A 25,323-nucleotide genomic window follows, 5' to 3' on the forward strand; every position below is an offset into this window, starting at 1 on the left:
TCCGTTCTCCCAGTCTCTGTCCACCTATCTGTTGTTTTTCTTAACTATACAACGTATAAAAAATGTCCGCGCATTTAGTAGTAGTTGTAGTAGTAGTAGTAGTAGTAGTAGTAGTAGTAGTAGTAGTAGTAGTAGTAGTAGTAGTAGTAGTAGTAGTAGTGGTAGTGGTAGTGGTAGTGGTAGTGGTAGTGGTAGTGGTAGTAGTAGTAGTAGTAGTAGTAGTAGTAGTAGTGGTAGTGGTAGTGGTAGTGGTAGTGGTAGTGGTAGTGGTAATAAAACATGAAACATGTGTTGATTTTGATGTATATGATGGGGTGATTCTTGATAAGTTTAAACCTGTTTCTGAAAAAAAAATTAAATCTGTAATTCTAAAATCCCCTAGCAAACAGTGTGATCTCGACCCTGTCCCTAGTTCTCTGTTGTCTTCCTGCGTTGACGAACTGACCCCATTCATTACTAAAATCATAAATAATTCTCTAGTGTATGGATCAGTACCAGATTCGTTTAAAATCGCCCTTGTAAAACCTTTGCTAAAGAAACAAAACTTAGATCAGAATGTCTTAAAGAACTATAGACCTGTTTCAAATCTGCCTTTTTTTGTCTAAAATCCTTGAAAAGGTTGTCCCCGAGCAGCCTCGTCATCACTTACAAGAGAACAATCTGTTAGAGCCATTCCAGTCTGCCTATCGAGCTAACCACAGCACAGAAACAGCACTTCTTAAAGTCATGAATGACATGCTTACTGACTGTGATTCAGGAAAAGATGTTTTGCTGAGCCTTTTAGATCTATCAGCAGCTTTTGATACAATTGACCATCATATTTTATTGAAGCGATTGGAAGTGTCTTTTGGATTGTCCGGGACTGCCCTTAGCTGGTTTTCTTCTTACCTGTCAAATCGTTACCAATCTGTTTTTTATTAAAGGGCTTAAGTCATCAGATGATGCTCTTAAGTATAGTGTCCCCCAGGGATCAGTCCTAGGTCCATTTTTGTTCACCATTTATACTCAACCACTTGTCAAGGAAATAGTTAAGTATGACTTAAAATACCATTTCTATGCTGATGATACCCAAATTTATGGTTCAACATTGTTGACCAACTTAGATGAACTTGTCCATCGTGCTGAAAATTGTATTGCCTTAGTGAAAAACTTGATAAGCAAAAATAAATTGATTTTGAATGATAATAAAACAGAAGTCATTCTGGCAGGCAATGCAAAGTCTGTTAAAGAGGTTGACCACGATCATATTACAATTGGTGATGCAAAAATTGTATTTTCAAGAAAAGTTAAGAATCTGGGCATTTATTTTGATTCCAGTTTGTCAATGTCCGCTGAGGTAAATCATCTGATCAGCTGCATGTATTTAGAAATAAGAAAAAATTAGTCAAATACGTCATCTGATCAATACTAAGTAGATCTATACTGCTTTACTAGTAACTAGTTTAATTTTATCAAAACTCGATTATTGTAACTCCTTGTTATCAGGAATATCACTGGAGAAAGTTAAAAGACTTCAAACTGTCCCATTGCGCACGTTTAGTTTTACGGAAAAGAAAGCGAGACTCTGCTGAACCTCTTTTACGAACTTTGCATTGGCTTCCTGTTGAGAAAGGATTGTGTACTAGTTGGCCACCCTATGTCACAAATGTTTGAATGATAATGCATCTGATTTATTTATCAAATCTGTTAAGACTGTACATTCCAACTCGCAGTTTAAGGTCATCTGCTGACAAAAAGAAATTTATTTTACCATCTATGAAACTTAAAACAATGGGTGAAAGGGCATTTGAATACCAAGGCCCCAAGATCTGGAATGCTTTACCAAGTACTTTGAGAGAGATCAAATCTCTTGATTCATTCAAATGTCAGCTGAAGTCGTTTCTGTTTTTAAATTAATAACATGAATATTTGGAATAATTTTCTTTAGTCAGAACACAACATTTTATGTTACTGTTGTATGTTGTACTGTATTGTAAAGCGCTCAGAGCCTGTGTACTTTATTCGGGGTTGAGCGCTATATAAATGTCATTGATTAGTAGTAGTAGTAGCAGTAGTAGTAGTAGTAGTAGTAGTAGTAGTAGTAGTAGTAGTAGTAGTAGTAGTAGTAGTAGTAGTAGTAGTAGTAGTAGTAGCAATAGCAGCAGTAGCAGCAGTAGCAGTAGTAGCAGTAGTAGCAGGAGTAGTAGCAGTAGTAAGAGTAGTAGCAGCAGCAGCAGTAGCAGCAGTAGTAGCAGTAGCAGCAGTAGCAGCAGTAGCAGCAGTAGCAGCAGTAGCAGCAGTAGCAGCAGTAGCAGTAGCAGTAGCAGTAGTAGTAGTAGTAGTAGTAGTAGTAGTAGTAGTAGTAGTAGTAGTAGTAGTAGTAGTAGTAGTAGTAGTAGTAGCAGCAGCAGCAGCAGCAACATTAATATCATTATTATTTTTTTTAGTATTTCATGTGAAGCATATATTATATATATTTCTACATATATATAATATAACATATATTATATAAACATTTGCTATATATATATATATATATATATATATATATATATATATATATATATATATATATATATAAACATTTGTTATATATATATATACATATATTATAAATAATTATGATTGTCATCGTTATTGTTGTTGTTATTATTGTTATCATTATCTTTCTATCTGTCTTATTACCATTGCTATTATTATTATTGCTACTATTATTATTATTATCATCCTCCTCTTCCTCCTCCTCCTCATCCTCCTCATCATCATCATCATCATCATCATCATCATCATCATCATCATCATCATCATCATAAACATCTTTCAGGGCCAACCCAAGCTGAGAGGGAAACTTTATCTCAGCAGAAAGACCAACATACTCGATGAAAATTTCTCCCCACTCCCCAATAGAACTCGGATCTCCTGCGTGCGACAGGGGAGCGCCAAACCACAACACTATAGACACCGGTATGTTTCGCTCTAGACATATTATGCATTATATCCGTTTCACTTTCCATTGACATTCAGGCTGCTGGTGACTCTTTTAGTGCCACACACTATCACAGAGATCAACTTAAACCCTGACAAGCCGAGCAAAAAACAAATAGGTGAGTCACTTATTGGACAATGCTTGTGTTGAGTTAGTACATTTTCGGTTTCACTTTTACACTTCCAGTTCCGTATTATTTTATTTCAAGCTTACTCATCCCCGCGTCTTGGACAGTTTTCTGTGTGCCCGTACAGTACCCACACTGTACCTGTTGACTTGAATGATAAGACTCTGTTAAGCCTGGGTAGGTACCACATGCGAACTTTGGAATGTAAAAAATCAAATTTTTACCACACTCATCTAAAGTTACTCAGTAAAATTAGGAAAATACAGAGAGAATTACCAAAATCCGTCACAAACAACTGAATTATGGTTCTTTAGAATTTTAATAGTTTGTGAAAACATCACGTTCGAAATGAACTGCCAATTTCAAGCACTTCTGATTTCATAAGTCTTAGTTCAATTTCACAGACAAACAGGTTGTTGTTTTTTTAAGGAACATGACTGAAAGAATTTATTTTTTTAAAGTGTGATTCACTAAACATGAAAAGATCACACCAAAAAGCGCCAAAAATGGTCAACCTGTCAATTAAATGACTGAAAGAAAAAAAAATTTTTTTTAAGTGTGATTCACTAAACATGAAAAGATCACACCAACAAGCGCCAAAAATGGTGTATGACCGGCTCAAGACCCATTTTTTTAGGTCACGTAAATACAAGAAATATTGTAATTTAGTAAAAATCATTAAGCACATATACTGAGATCATGCTCAATTTTTTTCTAAGGTCTGTGATTATATAAGGTGCAATGGTGTGTCTCAGAGCTTAAAATCACTCTTAGAAAAAAATCGACATTAGAGTGAGAAAATGTCAAGTTGTGACCAAAACATAATCTACGAATAACACTACAGGGCTGATTCATATTATATCAAATAAGACCTTACGTCAAGGGCAATGCATTGAGAACAGTTATGTTCGAAATCAATTCTCACAATACTTTGGGCACAAATGAGGTAACAGGTTCATAGGTGGAAAATGAAATGTATGGTGTCGTTAGTAAAAAATATAATAAATCATTGAATCATTCCACTAAGCAGTTTTAGACATATAATTAAAGCTCTACACAACATGTACAGGTACATCATTTTAGAGACTTAATGGTGTATAAGTGGCATCGGTGGCCTAGTGGTTAGGCTCTCGGACTCGCAACCGTAAGGTCGTGGGTTCGAATCCCGTCAGGGGCCCGACGTTGTGTCCTTGGGAAAGGCACTTTACACGAATTTTCCTCACTTCACCCAGGTGGGAATGGGTACCCGGCTATAGACAGCGAAAGATCTTGTCAGTTTGTTAGTGTTTGAGCGCTTAATCAGCTGCTTGCACTGTATGCTTCCTGGGAAGCTGAGAATGTTTCGGAGTGTTCTAAGGTCTGCTGGGGTAATAATATAGTGTAAAGCGCATAGAGCCTTCTGTTGAGCGGGGATATGCGCTATACAAATGCTATTTATTATTATTATTATTATTAAATTTGATCACATGAGGATCTTCTAAAAAGCATCTTCTTGAAAGTTGTTGAATCAGATTCTTTGAACAATTTTTTTTTTTAATGAAACAGTAGAGGAAAAAGAGTCAGAAACGAAAGGTAAAACTAACCATCAGATGGCACAGTGACATTTTCAAATACATATTCTCAAAACTTTTATAGAGACGATTCGTCACTAGAGACCTAAAGTCTCAGCTACTAGTCAAGATACTGCATTGAAAATTCACACGTATATGAAGATAATATAATTACAGGTACCTGGCTATTTATTTAGTTAGTTTTTAGAAAATATATTTAATATTTGAAAAATGAGCTTTCGAAATTGATTTTACTGTCAAAATTTGAACAAAAAGTGACACCTTACATTGAAAGCCCTTGAAATTTTCAGAATATTGAGGGCATATTCATACTAACTTGCCAAGTACCTATAACTCTGCCTACCTACTTGATTATTATTTTTAAGTTATGTCTTTTGGTTTTCAAAATTGTGGGATTTTGGTAGGCATCTGGGACCGTTCACCAATGACGTCAGCTCAGCTCAGAGAGGGGAAGGGAAAGGGGGGGGGGGGGGGGGGTTCAGTGAAAGGTTGACAAACGGTGACATTGGGGGGGGGGGTCCTTACAAAGTTTACGTCATCCATGATGCTCTAAAAGGTTGGGGGGGGGGGGGAGAAAGGAAAGAAAGAATATTTTAGACCACATTTTCCTGGCCTAAAATTAACAGTTAAATTGGGGGCTCTCGTGGCCTAGAGGTTAAGTGTGCGCCTCTCATTCAAAGGTCCCGGGTTCGAATCTGGATAATGACGGAAAATTTTCTTCTTTAATATTTTCTCCTGTCACCTCCTTTCTTGCTGTCTTACAATGTTCTGTCATCTGCTTTCGTCTCCACTTTCTGCCCCCATCCCCTCACCTCCTTTGCCCCTCCTCTGGGCTCCTGATTCTTTCTGCTGCCTTTCTACTGCTACTCCTTGGCTTCTTTTTACTGCTGTCTTTCAACCACACCCTTGATCTTTTGGTAGGTAAGGTCTACACCTAGCCTACTCAGAAAGGGGCAAAAAGTCTCGGAGGTCCCCTGTGCAAGTTGCACGCGTTAGAGATACATTGGTGGTCCAAAATCGATAGGAGTAGGCTTTAAATTATTTTGATTGGTTAAAGCCGTTAATAAATAGTTTGATAGTTCATGTATTTCTTTGTTGTATTCTTTAACAAACAATAGATCTCGTTTTTGTTTATTCATTTAAAATAAAGGTCAACCTTGTATCCTTCACAGGTGCTATCTAAATGTACATGTACCTTTTGGTTGACGTCAACTAGGGAGGGGGGACTGGGGGAGGGGGGGGGTGGAGGGGGCTGGTACAGATGACAGAAGATGACAAGGAGGGGGGGGGTCATTTTTGTCCAAATTTTAGCTGACGTCATTAGTGAACGGCGATTTCAATATAGCTGCCAGTGTTGCGCAAGATATTGGTGTTGAGACTTTTAAAAACAGTTCTTAAACCCCGGGTACACGCAACGATAAATTGTGTAAGATTTATCTATGCGAAAACTGCCCGTTTTATCAAACTGTATAGTCTGTTTGCACGTTTCCCGTCTGTTGCCCAGTTCTCTTTCAATCGTGGAGATTCCTCGTGATTAAGCCACCATGACCCTTTGCGACGACAACGGTTTGCTTGCACTCTATGTGCTGCTGCTTAGGAAAATAAAGAAAAAGGGGCTTATTTGGACAAAAGACTGGCTTTTTAAACGACAGATTTTCGCCCACACAAACGGGGTCTCCCGTGGTCTAACGGTATGGTGTTTGCCTCTCATTCAAAGGGTTCTGGGTTCGAAACTTGACGATGACGGAAAAATCTTCTTCTCTAAAAATTTCTCCTTTCATCACCTTTCCTGTTCTCTAGACATGTTCTGTCATCTGCTTTCTTCTCCACTTTCTTTCCTCCCCAACCATGTGACCTCTTTGGTGCAATGCACAAATCCATGCCAGCAAAAGACTCCTAGCTTTTGGTTATGAAGTTTAAAATCAAAATCATATCTATTCCAACTACTATATTATGTCATATAAACACTGTTTCTTAATCTTTCCATTTTTGAATCGCACTTTTTTTGCTTGCCATGTAATTAGTGTAGCTAAAAACAGAAGACAAAAATCTAGACTTTTTCGAATCCTCACTCTTGGCATGAAACGTGCAAACAGACTACACAGTTCGATAAAGCGGACAGTTTTCGCATACGATAAATCTGACACAACTTGGTCATGTAAGTGCCGAAGATAAAGGTGTTACAAACACAAAGAAAGGAGGAGAGATAAGGAAGGTTGACGTTTGATAGGAAAGAATGAGCAAACAAAACCAGAGCACAGATCTTTTTCTTTAGTATGACATAAATATTTTTATAACATTCGTTGTGGTGGTAGATCATGATTTATTCTACGTACCTGTGAGATTGCCAGTTGTAATCCGTCTTTGAAATTCGTGATTACAACTTGGCAATTTCACTTGTAAGACAAAAAGAATTTCTTACCTCAGTCATGGTGGAAAATCATAATATGTGTGAATATGCCAAATCGTAATCACGAGTTTGAACGAGTGATTACTATTGATAATCTCATAAGTAGGATAAATCATGATCTACCACCATAATGAGTGTAATAATTTTTTTCATACTCTACTGATTTAGATCAACAAAGTTCAAATGATTAGTCTAGTGGTCCCACTCAAACGTTTTACATGAAAAAAATGTACAAGAGTGAGGATTCGAAAAAGTCTGGATTTTTTCTTCTATTTCTAGCCACACTAATTACATGGCAAGCAAAAAACGTGCGATTCAAAGGTGGAAAGATTAAGAAACTGCGTTTATATGACATCTAGTCGTTAGAATAGAGATGGTTTTGATTTTAATCTGGCATGGATTTGTGTATTGCACCGAAGAGGTTATAGAGATAGAGATTTCAGCTGTGACGTCACCCATGTAAAGAGGCGAGGGCCGCGCGAACCCACTCATCTTTTGGCGCCGCCATCTTTGGGAGTGTTAGAAACAGCTCTGTCATGCTGCACGTCCCTCGCAACGCCTATAGGTCTTCGTAGAGTATAGAGAAACAAGCGTTGAGCTCGGAGTGGGCACTTCGTTCAGTTTTTTTTCTTTTTTTTTTAAGTTTTCTTTTTTGTTGCTGTTGTTGTTTAGTTATATGATATAACAGCATACACAATACCGCACCTATTCACCGATTGTGGGAAATATAATTGCACTTGCTTAACGTGGCTACAAATAAACATAAAGATTATCTCTATCTATACATATTATATTTGTGAAAGTTCGTCACTTTTGCCGCCTAAAACTTCCCAAAGAAAATGTAAATTTGCAGTTTCTAAGGACCCTCAGGCTTGGGAAGTTCCCCCAAATTTGGTGGCCATTTTCTCGCTAATTTTATCTCTGGGACCAGGCGACCACCACCTTCTTCAATCGGAAATATTTTGATTTTTATTCAAGAGAGATGAGTATATTTTTCACCAGAAGCAAGATAAATGAACAAGTTTTAATGTGATATTTAGAACATAAAGGATTATTGTTGAATGTAAAGAAAACAGAATGCATGGTAATATCCAAAAAAGCAGCAAATCCTAGTTGTAATCTCATTAGCAAAGGTGAAAAGATCAAACAAGTCCAACAGTTTGAATATCTAGGATATATGATAACATCTGATGCCAAATCTTCCGCAGAAATAAAAAGGAGAACTGCAATGGCTAAGGCTAGTTTCAATAAAATGAGCCCAATCCTGAAAAATAGAAACATATCCATGAACATCAAAATGAAAGTCCTGAAATGCTATGTTTGGTCAACCCTTCCATATATGGCTGTGAATGCTGGACAATCACTAAAGACAGTGAAAATAAAATAGAGGCAACAGAAATGTGGTTTCTTAGGAGACTGCTAAGAGTATCGTGGAAGGAAAAGAAATCAAATGAGGTAGTGCTTGATGAAGCCCACGTGGGACGTTCAATGTTAAAAACAATCAGGAAACGACAAATGCAGTTTTTGGGACACCTGAATAGACATAAGGGTCTTGAACATCTAGCTCTCACTGGCAAAATTGAGGGCAAGCGAGGCAGGGGTAGGCCCAGAACAACATACTTAGGGAACCTTAACAAATGGGTAACAGGGAAAAATCAGGGAAACGTAGCTTTTCTGAGAGCATCCGAGCAAAGGAATGAATGAAAAATCATGATCGCCGATGTCTGTCGCAGATCTGGCACTGGATGATGATGATTTAGAACTTTATATGGCCAAACGTTGACGAGCGCCTGATTCTACTGCGTGGTGACATGTATATTTATGAAGAATTTTTTTTGTTATCTAGCCTCAACTGCTGTGAAAAAATACGATTAAGGTAAGACAAATTGATACAAATTGTTGTGCAAGGTATGGGTGACATTGATTCACTCGTTAAAGAGATCATTTGAGGATAAGCTGCGAATTTTTTACGCACAATAGTAAGGTCCCCTGCCCAAATAAGGCCCGCCCTTTACATTTTGTAGTATTTTGAACACATGTTTTATTTGAATAAGGGATTTCTGTATTTTTTATAACCGTTTTATAATTATAGAAGACAATCATGTTGTAGAACGTCATTTTGAAAGTCTGTGTTTTGCCATTTCAAAGCATGCAAGGAGTGGCAGGTTGTCTCCAAAATTCTCCTTTCTGTTCTATCCTTTGAAGATGATCATCGGGGGAACAGCCACTCCTGCTTCATTCACACAGGCAACGACTGTCACATGCCCTAATAAGGCCCGTTACAAATTCCACATGAAAGACACACAAAAAATTGGGGAGACTGACAAAGCAACATTTTTTTTACTTGTATAACCAACATCAACTTAATCATCACAATCTGGACACACAAAAAGTCATCCTCCTCACTCAACCCAACACAGTCCTCATGTAACCTCACATTACAGCTTTCAGAGCATCTAATATCTCCCACTACATTCTCACTGCTCACAGGGCAATACCAATCCTTAGGATAAGTCTTTTTGGGGTTTTGCTACACATTTCTCTTTCCCCTTCCAAGTTTCTTTCCCCTTTCCTTTGCCTTTACCAACACTGGCAGTGTTAGTTTTAGTGTCAAGTAATGACTTTGAAATGACAGTGGCTCTGAAAGTGAAAGTGATACTTCTCTTCCTAAACAGCAGTTTTCTTCTTTGCTTTAGTTGGGGTTTGCATAATGTCGTGAAAACGTATGTTCGGGGAGTCAAAGAGTGATGGTGTTGATGTTGCCAAAGGCTGAGGTGTGAAGTCGACAACTGATGGTGTCGATGGCTCGGTTGTGGGGTCGAGAGCTGATGATGTCGATTGTTGGATTGTGGGGTCGAGAGCTGGTGATGTCGATGTTAGTATTGCAAGGTGGAGAGCTGATGATGTCGATGGCAGGGTTGCGGGGTTGATAACTGATGTCGATGTCTGGGTTGCAATTGCAGTGTCGACAGTTGATGACAAAGTGTCCTTCTCCACGTGCGTCACTTCGCTTGGGACGAATGCATAGACATGAATTGTATCTTTGTCAAATGGAAAAATTCCGCATTTGCGGAAACCACTCTGGGTGTTGACCATTGTCATGCATTTCAGCCAGACAGGGGAGAACACTTTCCCGAAAATGTATTTCGGCAGTGACCTATCAGGGTGGGTCTCCAGAAATTCCGAACTTCTTGGTCCCAACGATGCTCGAATGAACCGAAAACGGCAGTGTCCAACGGCTGCAGTTCGTGTGTAGTGTTAGAGGGCAAACAGAAAAGTGTAATGTCATGTTTGTCTGCTCCCTCAAGGATGTCCAGAGATAGGTACCATTTTGCTCCATCAAAAATCAGCAAAATGTTTCCGTTTGGCTTGAACTTTAAAAAGTGCTGAAGCTATTGAATGAACACCTGAGTGGTCATGCTGCACCTCTCTGCCATTTCAAAGCATGCAAGGGGTGGCAAGTTGTCTCCAAAATTCTCCTTTCTGTTCTTCCCTTTAAAGATGATCATCGGGGGAACAGCCACACCTGCTGCATTCACACTGGCAACGACTGTTACATTTCCCCCATGTTCTGGGGCTACCAAGTGAATTCGCTTTTATGGCCCTTGGGTGCGATAACTTGTTGGTGATGGAGTGAGAGGCGGCAACCCTTCTCATCTAAGTTGAAAATCCGATGTGGTTGATCAAACCGATCAAAGTTCTCCAGTGTTTCTTCCTACTTAGTGAAATGGTCATTTACAATATATCTGTTGAGTTTCGCACCCTGGCGGGATTCATCGCTTAGGCTTTTCTGTGCCACAGTTGTGGATGGCGCTTTATGAAAAGCCGAAACCATTTTCCCCGGCAAGATTCGAGGTGAATGGATGGTCCATCTCATTCTTCTGAACAAATTCATGGACATAGCTTCAAATCATCTTGGTATTCAATGGCAAGCCAATGTCAACAAATCTGATGAACCGATTTACCAGAAATTGTTCTTCAGCAGTTGTCGTCAAAGTTTTTCGACCCAGCCTTTTCTCTGAGCTTCCAAAACGCCTTGATGCTTCTCGTACGAATATTCCACCAACATTTCCTCTGTCGATGGCTTTCATCGCATTCTCAAGGTCTTCTTGAGACCAAGTTCCCTTCCGCGATGTAGGTGGTATTGTGATCGTAAGAGTAAGATGATGAATGAGACGAAAATACAAAAGATTAAAAGGCAATATAAATAGTTGATTTTTTATTGCATAGGGTTTAACATCACTTTCTAAACTCAAGTAGGCTATGAATGATGAAGATGCTGACTGACAACGTTGAAAATTGACAGGTACGCTTAGTATCACAAATTGTAGTAAGAAGGAAGAACTGCTACTAACAAATTGGTCTAGATAACTACTCTAAAATGTCTATACAACATAAATGATATATACTCATTTCTAAAAGAAACTTGACACAAAGAATAGTGTTAAATAAAAAATAAACCATTGCAGACACAGGGACAAAATGTTACATCTAAAAAGAAGAAGCATTTCTGAATTTTAAAACCTGTATTTTAATGCACACAATTCACACCTGGTGCTTCAAGCTCCACCTGAAGTGATAGAGTCAAAGTTAAAACTATCAGAAAATGTGCATTTTTCCAAGAAGAAACTTTACATTGGCATAGTAATCCTAAATTATGGTTTTCGAAACGTCTGATAGCAAAGCACATTGGTACGGGTCAAATCAAAAGCATTTCAGGTAATGTCTGAAAATTCTGCAGGATAAATATCGTGTGTGACCACCGCCTGCAAGCGATGACGCACGGCATCTGCGCATCATAGAGTTAACGATGTTGGGAATTTGATGTGGGATAGCGTTCAAAGCGTCGGTTAGGCTTTGAATCTACTGACGTTGTTCTGAGGAGCGGGATTCATCTCTTGGATTTGAGGCCCGAGAATATCCTACAAATGTTCAATCGGGTTCATGTCGGGTGATACTGCTGGCCAGGGATGGATGAAGCCGAATTGTTGTGCGAGGTAAGCTTGTGTCACCCTGGCACGATGGGCTGGGGCGTTGTCCTGTTGTAAGGTGTAGCCTGGATGGTTCTTCTAAAAAAGTGCCACATGTGGCTGTTCGATGGTGGCTACGTAGTTGGCGCCATTCTATGCTGTTGGAGCATGTACCATTGCCGTCCTGTGGTCTGTTGTGATTCCGCCCAAGACCATCACCTGCCCATATTCCCGGTTAGGGATTTCTTGTACTCACTGGTCAGCAAACCTTTCATTTCGACGGCGATATACCCGCTTTCGACCATTGCAGCGACCTAGGACAAATCTAGACTCATCCATGAAAATGACCTGAGACGAATAACCGTCTGTGTGCTCACCTGTTGGTGTTGCAGGAGGGTTCTGGCTGTATACGAAGTAGACTTGAACCTGTCCCTCCGGTGGGTGCTGCAGATATACCGATCCTGTGCCGGAGTGGTAACCCGCGGCCTCCCTGACCTTGGCCGCTCTCTTGTACAACCTGTGTTCCTGTACCTGGTCTGCAGACTGTAGATAGTTTCTCTGCAACAGTTATAATCCTTACCACATTCGCCACGAGAACATCTGCTTCGAGATGCCCAACAGCGTGCCCTCGTTCATCTGTACTGAGAGTTGAAATTTTTTCTAGATTTCTGAAGCTCGCAGTTCAAATGCAAAAGATGTTTTCATATCCTTATTACACACCTTTTGTAGGTTTTGAAATAAGCTACACATTGATAGCAAAGACAACACAGAAAACTTATGCTTAACAGAATAAAAAGTTCACAAATGAAATCATACTAAACACACAGAAGTGAGCGAACTCACTTAGTTGTGTTGTCAAAATTGATTCTGAAGACAGTAAAACCAACACACTGCACTGTACAGAAATATCATCATTATCCGTTTTGATTTAATAGTACATGTATTATGTTCACAGAAAATGTGTCAAGTTACTTTTGGAAAAGAGTATATAATAAACACTAACTATAATCAATGTTTACATGAAAACAAAATGAAATACTAAAATACCAGGTCCACCCTAATTTACTGGTGGGCCTTAACAGGGCACCCCTCCCCCTCCACACCATGTAACATCTTACCACATCCATTGCACATCGAGGTAAGAGCCTCGAAGCTGTTGAAGAACTGTACATAAACAAACGTTATAAGCTTACATACATTCACAATTAAAAGTAGTTGAACATTACTTACCTCAAGTATTGGTAGGTGGATGTTGTAAAAACCTTTTGGCAGAAGAAACAAACAGTGACACTACCTGGTTTACAATTAAAAGGAAGCGTCTCTGTGAAATGAAATTTCGTTCGTCTTTTGCAATCGTATCATTGAGATGAGATGTAATCATCTCGCTTGTTTATAATGTGTTTCAGAGTTGTAGTGGTACAAGGGGGTGGGCCTTGTTTGGACATGGGCCTTATTTGGGCAGGGGACCTTATTGCAGTGCGGTCTAAAATTCGTGGCGCTATTTATCGTCCAATATCTCCCCAACTATAGAACATAAGCCCTCTAACTTTTGCACAATGACTTATATCACTTTGTCTCAACAGATAAAAATTCAATATAACAGCTGTGCGCTGTATTCTAGAAAATTCCTTTAAAGTTACTAGTTAAAAAAGAGTCCTAGTCGATGGTTTCTACAGATTTTTTAAGTTTTACATACTATGACCTGGACAATAGTACTTTCAAAAGCAAGTCCGTCCTACTTCTTCTAATTGCGACACTATGTTTATGGAACTCATGTTTTGAGAATCTTTAGTACAATTTATGATGAGGAACCACACTTAATTATTATGGGGGGGGGGGGGGGGGGTAATACCGTTTTTGCAAATATGGATAACTACATTTTGTTATTGTTCAATTCAAAACACTGGCACAAGTACATCACTACTTATTAGGAGTGGGTTACACTGCTCTTTGCTTCTTTTATTCGTAAGTTGTATACTAATATATTGAGAGTTTGTTATAATCTATGGATATTGTTTGATGAGTTGCACATTCTTGCCGTTACCAAATAAAATCCAAGAATGACGGCACCGAACCAAGGCATCTTCCTGTCGCAATATCCGACTACGATTCCTCCTCACGTTCATGCTGCTTCTAATCAGACTAGTTATGGAGAATGAGCAGAAATTATTTACAATATCACTAATGATTTATCAGGAGATCGTAATTATGCATGGGCTAAAGTTTAACCACTTAAAAGCGTCATTGGTGAGCTGTGCGTGCGGTGGCCACATGCGAATGCAATGTGTGCAAGAAGCGGGAAGTAAAACTTCCATTTTCCGGGCGACGGAGGTTTGTGAATATTATTTTATGAAAAAATGTTTTTTAATCTATCCTCAGTTGTGGGAAAATATAATTATGGAGACAAATTGATACAAATTGTTGTGCAAAGTACGAATAACATTTATATTTACCCGTTAAAGATATATTTGAGGATAGCTGCGCTGCGAATTTTCGACTGCATATTACTAGTACTATCCAAGAACTGAAGATGACAAAGCGAGATAACGCATACAGTCCTGTTTAAGTGCTCGCGGTTGCCCCGCTCACTTTTCCCCTAGCACGTGCAGATCCAACAGGCAGCTGACGTCAGTGTTTAGCTTGGCAGCTATCTGGAACTACGTCTATGTACTTTGTATTTTAAAGTGCATTGAGCACTTTCTGTGGAAAACCCGCTATTATAGTAGTAGTCAGGGGCGGTTTGTTAACTGGACAAGACCGGCGGTGCCGGTCAGATTTTTTTCAGCTGTACTGTTGACAGGAGATTTATTGCTGATTATGATTTTCATTCAGTTTTCAGTAAATCCAAACAAACATGTATCAACATTCAAAAAGCACCTTGCCGATTTGAAGGCGTTCAAATAGAGAAGTGAGATTCACTGCTGTTTATTTGTCGCGACAGAACCTCATTCCTTCACGTTTGTTATCGCGCCGGCTCGTAACTTTAAATCGTCTCCCCTCCCATCAAGCCGTCACTTCGCGGAACTTCGTAGGCTACTACGTAGGAAGCCAAACACACGGCGGGCTTTGGCCTGGCGATGACGTCAGTCCCATGGTCAAATCCATCGACAGCCCTGAGAAGGAATAGAGGACATGCCAAATTGGCCTCCTTGTAGCTTACAAAATTAAGATTGAGACTGTCTTGAGCAGCACAGACACATGTATTATTTTATCAGCAAAACATGTATTTATCATTCAGCCTTTCTCTAATTACTATCAGAACATTTATTGTTAGCATGGCACTAATCTTTTTTGTTTATTGACTGTCTAGCCACCTATAGTTCCTGTTTGACATTTACTCATCGTTTTCTCCCCTCTAATAACTTACCTGGCCCATAGGAGTCTGGTCGGTTTGTTTTCTGGCCTAGATCTAGTAGTGTTTTTTTCTGTGCCGATCAAGTCAGTTTCTATTAATCTCAGTAACTTCCATCATACGTTATTCATAATATTGTTTCTTGACACTACCGCATATTTTAGCTCTTTCACAGTATATTACAATGTTTACAGTGGTGTGTGTGTGAGAGAGTGGGGATGGCGAAAGTATGGGTATAAAATAAGGAGAGAGAGAGAGAGAGAGAGAGAGAGAGAGAGAGAGAGAGAGAAAATGTGTGTGTGTGTGTGTGTGTGTGTGTGTGTGTGTGTGTGTGTGTGTGTGTGTGTGTGTGTGTGTGTGTGTGTGTTGTGAAGGAAAGGAATAGTCGACGTGAATGACGGCCGGTCAGTTCTATAAACCCCGAGCCGCTACTGGTAGTAGTAGTAGTAGTAGTAGTAGTAGTAGTAGTAGTAGTAGTAGTAGTAGCAGTAGCAGCAGCAGCAGCAGCAGCAGCAGCAGCAGCAGCAGCAGCAGCAGCAGCAGCAGCAGCCGCAACAGCGTGCTGCTATTTATAATTCTTGAATCTTTCTTAAATCTTTCTTGCAGCAATTCTTAAAAGTAATCTTTACTGTTTAAAACATTGGTGATTGTGAAAATAATGATATATGTTTATGGACCTCGGTATTTCTATATAACAATAAAGCGCGTAAACAGCCATTAAGACATCAAATATGATGATTTGAGCAGTGTGTAAGCCCCGTCAATTTCCGTGCAGCAGCAGCGGCTTATAATTCTGCAGTGTGTAACTTTTCAGTTTTAGCTGAGACAGAGTTACGGATAGAAGGCAGATTTACAATTGAGGAATGTTGGATTAGACTTTACTTGCCGATAGAAATGTGGAGGTGAAGTTTTGTTGAAGGTGAGCACCAAATGAGATCAGCAGAGGTTTAGTTCTGTTAGTTTCCCCTCTTGTTTAGGTGGTTTTACTTGCCAACCATCTTGTTTAGGTGGTTTTACTTGGGAACGTTAATTTTCAGTGGCTACCAGTAAAAAAGAGAATGGTGACACCTAAAAAAGGTGTTACGCAAGTGAATTCTGAACTTTTCAGTTTGCGGCTGCAAGAGAGATTCAATAATTTTGATTGAAAGTACTACCATATCGTCCCCTGTTTCAGCGAAACCTGTCTGTACGTCTCCAATGTAGCTCTATACATGTACAATGCAATCCCTCTGCTTCTATGAGCTGGAAGCGAGTTTTTCAGTCCTCCTCTTGTGCATTTTTATACTCTTTAGTACCAATCAGATTTAAATGTCTTGCAGTGGGAGATTCTTTCTTCCTCGAGCAAAGCATTGCATGCTTTACATTCCTCCGCTTTTAGGGGTGCATAGTACAATGACAGAGCGTACCTGTTTTCTCAGAATCCCTCCTTTTTCCTCGTATATTGGACACGTCCAGTTGATAATAATTCAGACAACAAAACCATCAAAATGCAACCCCATGTGTCACGGTAGTCACCGTATTGTACCTTACTCTTTTTTACTCACGGGATGTAAGCGCCCCGTATGCCATGGGCTCTTGGTTAATGTTACTCACTTCGGGGATCTACATAAAAAGTCAGACACTACACCCGGGCTCATTATTAGAATGCTTGCTGTCGTGTGTGTTCGTCTCTCCAGTTTTACAGTCGTGTGTGTAGACAAACATTACATTTCTCAGAATCCCTCCTTTTTCCTCGTATATTGGACACGTCCAGTTGATAATAATTCAGACAACAAAACCATCAAAATGCAACCCCATGCCGCAGTACAGGTAGTTGACAAACAGAATCTCGCTACTCATATGTTTTTATCTTTAACGATTGTTCGTTGCCATAGCTGCTTTCAGAAAAAGCGATGAAATGGATTTAACAGACAATGTCTATTTCTTTCTTTTTTACAAGTCGATCGAATGAAATCTCTGAATTTGACCGAAGTCGTTTTACTGATGATATATTATATCATTCACAAAACGAGTTGTGAGATCATATGATACAATAACATGAGATTGAGTTTATTTTCACTTCCAATTTTTCGCTTGTACAGTTACTTACTGGTGTGTTAAAATTGTAAGCTTGATGATAAATTGTTTTCTAGTTGTTGTTGTCGTTTTCTTAAACCATAACATAATGCGTCCCTACTTTCTATCTCTGATGTAACAGTGCTTCATGAAGAATTTACTGATTTGGAAACTTCTTATCCCCTCGTACAAATCTGACTGTGGAGTCACAACCCCTAAAAAATCTCGATATGCATGACAATCTATATCATAATAATATGCAGTTCAAGGAAGCCATCCCACATGCTTCTTTAAAGCATTCTTATTGTTTAAAACATTGGTGACTGTAAAAACAAGTGAGATATGTTTATGGACCTTGGTATTGCACTCTGATTTGTAGAGCTCTATAATATTCCTTGTTGTGCCAATCTAAATTTAGACACAGTTGACTTCCCTATCGCTATGACTAGGTGTATGCGCTCAAGATGACGTTTGTTGGTGTAGATAAAACCCGGTGTCTCCTACCATTACTATCTGCTCACTTAATTTTATATTAATATCTAGATTGGCTTGTAATTCCCTATCTATCTCCTTCCAAAGTGGTTTTACTTTCACGCTGTTAAAAAAAGTGTTCAATGAAGTCAGGCACCCCGCAATCCTCACAATTTGTAGACTTTTTAAATTTTCACTTTGTGCAATAATATATTCGTGGGGAACATGTTATGAAGTACCTTCCATGAAATGGTCTTTGGACGAGTTTCCGACAGGCCGAGCACAATGTCCCAGTGTTTTTGGGTAACTTTAACGTTGTATTTTCTAAGCCAAACATTTAAGCATAGAGGTGAAAGATATTTCCCCCAACTCTATCTTTGAAGAGAAACGTATCTGTCACCAGCAAAGGTGTGATACCCGTGACAGGTTTCATTGCATTTATTAATATGTTGTGGTGTAAAACACAGCGGCCATATAGGCCAAATCTTTGTGTATATTCATCTAGATTCAAAACTCGCCTTCCAACCGTTATGTCATTTACTATTATTATTCCTCTTTCTACACAGGAAGGAAGAAGGATTATCTCATTCCTATATTGTATATGAGTATTATCAAAAAGAGAGTCACTCCTTGATGGAATATCATGTGAACAGTTGTCTGCATACTGTAACCATTTCGTGAGGACCTCTCGCCACAATAGGGTGGTATTCATTCCCTTAAAGTTCTTTACGGTGGCCTTACTCTTAAAGACGTGTAAGCCCCCAAGATCCCTAACGAAAGACTTGACCATGTCTTTCCATTGTTTTTGTTCCGGTTTAAGGAGTGGTTCTTCCCATGCCAAAAGTATTGAATCTTGGAAACGAAATATGTCTTCCCCCATTTTCGTAATCTTTACACAGGAATCTTGCGCTTCCCCGCTTCATGTGCTTTTTTTAATTGAACCGTTTGTTCCACAAAAACCTTTAAAATATCCTATTTACTTGTTCTAATACATTGTTCGGTAAGGAAATGCTTTGCATTTAAAATTGAACTGTGTTATTCCAAATGTCTTTAACAGATACAATTTACCAAAAATTGTTAGATCACGCCGTGACCAACTCCTCAGTGCTCTGAGTAGGTTGTCTACCTTGCCGGTCTAATTTGTGTCTATTTCTGCCGCTGGTTTATGATTGCTGAAGTACAAGCCGAGAATTTCCATACAACCTGTGCACTGTAATTCTATACCTGCAGTATCAATGTGCTGCCCATTTGTAGACATGGCAAACGTTTTGTCTAAGTTCAAGTGTGGACCAGAAAAAAATGTGTACTCTTGCAGCTGATTAAATGCTTCTTTCAATCGCTAGTGTCCCTCAAGAATAAGGTTGTGTCGTCTGCGTATAGTCTAATTTGTATAGGTTCTGCTCCTTGGTTGGTAATTATACCTTGTAATGAGAGGGATGGTATAATTTTTTTAAAGCAAAAATGAACAATTGTGGAGAAATTGGGCAACCCTGCCTTACTCCATTAATTAGTCATCTGGAACGTATCCGATACATGACCCCCGTTCTTTACGCACGTTAGCCTTTCAGTATTTAGAATTTTCATGCATTTGACAAAGTTTGGATCAAATCCAAATTTTCTTAACGTTTCTAAAATATATGGGATTCTAATCGAGGCGAAAGCTTGTTTAAAATCAATGGCTAATAAGAGTCAGGATTCCTTGTTGATTCTCTGAAATTGCAAAATATCATCTATTTTTCTGTGTATTGCTGCGATATTCCTTCCTTTCATTAAACCTACCTGCTGTTCTCCAATTAATGTATGAATAACCGCCTTTAGACGTATTGATAGTGCTTTTGCCAAAATGTTGTAGTTAACATTAATAAGTGAGATTGGCCTCCAGTTCTGCCGTCGTAAGGGAAAACGACGAATGGTCAAAATTTTTCGATTTTTGTATGTTTACATATTTCATAGAGTATTTAATTCTGCATCTGATGGTGTAAAAATTTTAGTCATATCTTAATCTGTTGTTGCGTAATTGAGAGTTCGTCGTTTTCCCTTACACTGGCGAGCTCCGAGCCAGAGCTCAGTGTAAGGGAGAACGACGAATGGTCGATCGGTCAAGGATCACTGTTCTTTCGGCGTTGTCCCCTGGTCTCTGCTGTTTGGCAAATTCCGCTTGGGCGACGAATGACAAGTGGTCACTGTTGCGTCAGTACAAACATATTAGGCTTTTTTAGCAAACAAACATACCACCACCCCCTCTCCCGGAGTACCGTCGATGGTTTATAAGAATGTATCTCTTAGTGTGTCTTTCTGTCTGTCTTCACGTATTACGCCTATGCTGCTGGTGTGAATTGACAAGAGCAGGCGGGAGAGAGGGGAAAACCGATGGGAACAGGGGGAAAGGGGTGGGGATGGGATGGTCAAAACAGTATTTAGGGAGAAATTTATTAGCACTGCATATTAGTGTCCGCCAGATGTTCACAGACTAACGTCATGTTACTTTGCTGTCCAGTCATTTGACATCCCAAATCACAACGATGGTTATAGTGCCGCAATTTGTCCAGTACGTGTCACTGGTCGACATCACTATAGATTTAGAAAGCAATTAATGACACTGCGTTATGAGAGTAAATTTCTTTGTCCAGCTTAAAAAGTTGACGTATTGTGGCGACACTTAGTCTTGCTCTACGATTTTTTATGACGTGATGGACGTTACGATCGAGTATAATAATGTCTTGTAGATTCAAACTGTTCTTGTCGATCTCTACTTTGTGGTATGTTTTCCGATCCGATCAACTGAATCCTTTATTAAATACAAAGCGTCCCATTACCTCTCCCGAAAGCGTGTGTGATACAGTCTTGTCAGATTGTTACATTCTTACTTGAAAGTTTGACTTTGCAATGATCTGATCGTATTATTGACATTGTAACATTGTTGATCCCTTTGGTCGTGCAGGGAAAAATTTGCAATTAGCGAAAATAAAAGTAAAACTCGCTTCTGAAGAGAATACAGTAAAGATATATCATGGAAACCAAACTTTGGTTCCGAGTGAGACAGTTTTAAATCAAGCTGCTGAAAATGTGTGCACATCTGATTTGTACACTGACTGTGTAGTTTAACCAAGGAAGGGAAACGAAGGAAGTTTACCGAGTTACAGTTGAGATTTAACAAACACCTAACTTTATACGTATAATAGCTAGTTTGTATACGTCTTATTTTTATTAGTAGTAACCAGTACACAGTCATTACTGTCAATAATGCGTTACAACTGAAGATCGCCTACGCCCATAAACGTTCACGAGTGTAAGGGAGAACGACGAACCGTACCATTCGTCGTTTTCCCTTACATCGCAAGGCTCACCTGCGGGTGCGCAGTGTAAGGGAGAACGACGAATGTCGAATAACTTTGTTACTTTTTAACCTAAACCATTCAAACGTTAGAAACTGCTTTAGGAACACCTCAATCAGGTATCTGGTGAATTACAGCTTAAAGGAGTGGAAAATAGAAGAGTTATGAAGTGAAACAAGTTTTTGCCTCTCCTGAAAAATTTGCCTCGCTACCTGCGCAGGACCATTCGTCGTTTTCCCTTACGACGGCAGAGTTACCAAGTATGTCTGTTGGCAGATCTTTTCTTTTATGGATAAGGGTAATTACCGTTAACATCTCTGATGGAGAAAGAATGCTTTCTTTAAAGCTAAATTCGAAGCATTCCATTAGACGACCTTTCAGATGTCGCCACAATACTTTATAGAACCCAACGAGCAGTCCATTGGTTCCAGGCGCCGAACCATTGTTCATACACTTTAAGGCTGCTGTGACCTCCTGTTCCGTGATAGGATCATCACACAGAGCCGCCTCGGGTTCTGTCTATGTAGGCAATTCAAAATTGTGGACAATGTCCGCGAATGTGTTATGAAAATTGTTCGTTAGAGTTCTGACTTCTAGTGTATAGAGCTTTAAATTGTAAGCCTATTTCTTCTGAAATTTCTATTTCATTTCTTAGACGATCACCATGGGCATTTTTGACTCGTTTTATGGTATTGGCAATGGACCTGTACTTCTCCAACAATAGAAAGTATTTTGTGCATTTCTCCCCTTCTTCTATCCATTTGACCCTTGCCCTTTTCTGGACACCTTTGGTTCTATGCAATTCCTCTATCTCCAATTTACTTTTAATTTTGGTAATTTGTTTGGATAGATAGTTATGGTTGTAGTTATCGCATCCCAAGTAGCTTTTAAAGTTGTTCAATCTATCGTCCTTATCTCCCCTTCTTCTTTTTTATGTTTGCTACTCTCTTGTAACAGCTCTAATCTTCTGGCGCTCATATGACCTTATGCAGTTGCGAGCGCCGTAAAACCTCTAATGAAACTAAAGTGGTTCAATTTAGCTAATAATGTTTCCCTTCGGTGGCTTGTTTCTCTCGCTTTGAATCTACTATACTTATACTGTTGGGACACTTCTCTCATTTTCACCTTCATAATTTCCAATTGTAAATATGGGTTCAGTATTCTCTCTTAGTAGCAAAGATTTCTCTTATCATAATGGTCGGGGTCTCTTAGGAGGCTAATGTTCAGTTTATATATTCCCTTTCTTAGTTTAAAGGAAGTAAAATCAAAAGTAGTGGATACCAAACAGTGATCACTGGGTTTTTTGTTGTTGTTTTGGTAAGTGTTTTACGGCTTTTCCAACTGCATGAAGTCAAATGAGCGTGCGGGATACCTTAAACATTTTTAGTTTGGTAGGTATTAATTTCTCACTTTTCCTGGGTGGCAGCCGATTTTGGACCACCAAGGTATCTCACTTTATGGGGCAATCAGACGAGGGGAGACATGGGTACAGCTTGTGGACGAGATGAAAGACAGATTCACTCAGGTGATTGCTACATTATGGCGTGAATGTCGTGAATGGCCTGAAGTAGCAACACATGCGGAAATCCAGACTCTAATTGAAGAGAACTGCAGAGAGGATGAAACCATCACCTTCACTGATGGCTCTGTTCAGCGTGGGATCAAAGCAGGCTGGGCTTACACGACTTCTTGCCAAGGAGTAACGGTCCATGAGGCATCTGGGGCAACAGGCCTCACTTCATCCAGCATTTGCATGGAGATCAAGGCCACCACTGAGGCTCTGAAATGGCTTTGTACTAATGGATACCAGCAGGTTACCTCTGTTACAGACTCAATGACTACTCTGGATAAGATCTTGACCGGCAGCCTCTATACAGATTGGTTTAAGACAATCCAAGACAGAAAAATCAGACGCTTGCAGTGGATCTTCTGCCCAGGACATGCAGGAGTCACGGGAAACGAAAGAGCAGATAAGCTCAAACTTAGAGGGAGCGCTTACCCTTGACCCTCCAACTGTAGTAGCCCTTGTCCGAGAAGACCTAGCCATCAGCGGTGAAGAGGACTCTTTCACGAAGGAGGTTGTGATTGCGAAAGGAGTGCAGCTTGGTGAAGGTATGAAGAGCAGGCTGCGTGACCCCAACAGAGGCTACAACAACCAGCTGATGATGGAGACAATCAGCCTGCCCACACTGAAATGAACCCTCATGAAAAGGAGCGAGGAAGCATGGAGCATCCCGTCTTCCTAAGACCCCAGTTCTAGATTTAAGTAATTCAAGTAGGTATCTTTAACGTGCGCAACTTGCACATGGGACCTATGAGCTTTTTTGCCCTTACCCGAGAAGGCCAGGTGTTAGATCTCACCTATCCTCAGATCAGTGGTGTGGCTGAAAGACAACATGGGGTAGAAGTAGGAAGGCTGCAGAAAGAGTCAGAAGCCCAGAGGAGAGAGCAAAGAGGAGTGGGGTGTGGGAAGAAAGTGGAAACGAAAGGAGACGGCAGAACATGGTTAGAGTGCAAACAGAGAGAGCCCGTAGCCGTTCCGTCGCGTTCCAGCGTAAAAAACGGGTTGTCACTGGAAGGGCGACGTACTGGGTGGCAAAATGTTTTCATCAGTCCCATGCCCGTTCCAGCGCTGTCAAGCTACTTCAGATCACGGCAGCCAAGATTTTGACGATTTCGTATTGTTTAAAAAGAGACGTTGTTATAGTATTAGTATAGTAGGCGAAGATATTGATTTATAGAATCCACCAACAGAGAAAAATCTACAGGTAATTCCACCACCTTGTAGATGAAGTGTGAATGATGAGGAGAAGTGATTATCAAATGGAACCAAGCACTTTTTACTTTGCTGCTAGATTTGATAGGACTCTATATCACAAAGACGGGTCTTTCATGGGTGCAGCACGTGTTCGCACTGGTTTTAAAACGGTGCCATTCCAACCGGCGAAGTGCAATTTATATATTCAGCGACACGACTAAATTTTACGCAATATGAATGGCACAAAGCGGTTGGGAGTGGAGCCGCTTTTAAACCCAGCGCGAACCCGTGCTGCACACGTGGCAGACCTGTCGTTTTGCTAGAAAGGTGGAAACTTTGATACAGGCTGTAAGAAAAGGGCGGGTTCTTTATAATAAAGGAGACGTTTATTCAAATAAAGTTTTAATCAGAATTTTAATAGATTTTGGAAAATGTGTTTTTCTCTTTGTGATATAGGGTCCTATCTAATCTAGCAGCAAGTAAAAAGTGCTTGGTTCCATTCAGCACTTATCCTCATCATTCAAAACTTCATCTACAAGGTGGTGGAACTTCCCGTAGATTTCTTACCGTTGATGGATTCTATGAACTCAAGATGTTTGCCTACTCTACTATAACGACGTCCTTTTTTAATCGGCTGTCATGTTCCCAAGTATCTCGACGGCGCTGGAACGGGCACAGGACTGGTGCAAACATTTTGCCCATCCAGTACGTCGTCGTTCCAGTGACAACTTATTTTTTACGCTGGAACAGCGACGGAACTGCGGCGGACCCACGCTGTTTTCATTCTTAGAGAGCAGGAAAGGAAATGAAAGTAGAAAATTTTAGAGAAGAAAATTTTCTGTCGCTGTCAGGTTTTGAACTGGGGCCTATTTAATGAAACACCGTAACCTCTAGAATAGGAGAGCCCCTCCAAGTGTGTTGCATTTTGGATTGTCATATTAATCCTATGGAAGATCCCTTTGTCTTCATTGATCCATCTTTACGTTTGGTCTTCCTCTTGCTTTGGATCCATGATGTAGCTTTGCAATGCAGCCCTCTCTTGCCAAATGTTATCTCTTTCAAACTAACTACAAACTTTTTCAGAGTCAAATGTTGAACTGAGCAGATTGGAATCCAGTAGCCCTACAAGAGCGGGATCCACGGAGAGACTTGAACCCTTCCGCTGCGGAACACCAGCAGGTGGGGATAACGTGCTTGCAGCTCGGCGTCGACATGACTATGGAGAAGCTGTGAGGAAGCATAACGCCCGGCCGAAAACAGCAGCTGATTACATGGGTATCAACAGCTTTCCCCAAGCACTAGCCCCCCC

The 25,323-nt window shown here is 39.9% G+C and overlaps 1 protein-coding gene across 1 annotated transcript in view; it reads left to right on the top strand.

Moving 5' to 3' along the window:
• LOC101845111 overlaps positions 1–25,323 on the top strand; it is a gene marked incomplete at its 5' end in the record, with an annotated part of 83,460 nt that overhangs the window by 51,398 nt on the left and 6,739 nt on the right. Inside the window, 2 exon segments of the mRNA XM_035970730.1 lie at positions 3,004–3,083; positions 25,098–25,289. Coding sequence (XP_035826623.1) covers positions 3,004–3,083; positions 25,098–25,289 — 272 coding nt within the window.

The sequence above is a fragment of the Aplysia californica genome, unplaced genomic scaffold, assembly GCF_000002075.1.
Source record: "Aplysia californica isolate F4 #8 unplaced genomic scaffold, AplCal3.0 scaffold00314, whole genome shotgun sequence".
Classification (NCBI taxonomy): Eukaryota; Metazoa; Mollusca; class Gastropoda; order Aplysiida; family Aplysiidae; genus Aplysia; species Aplysia californica.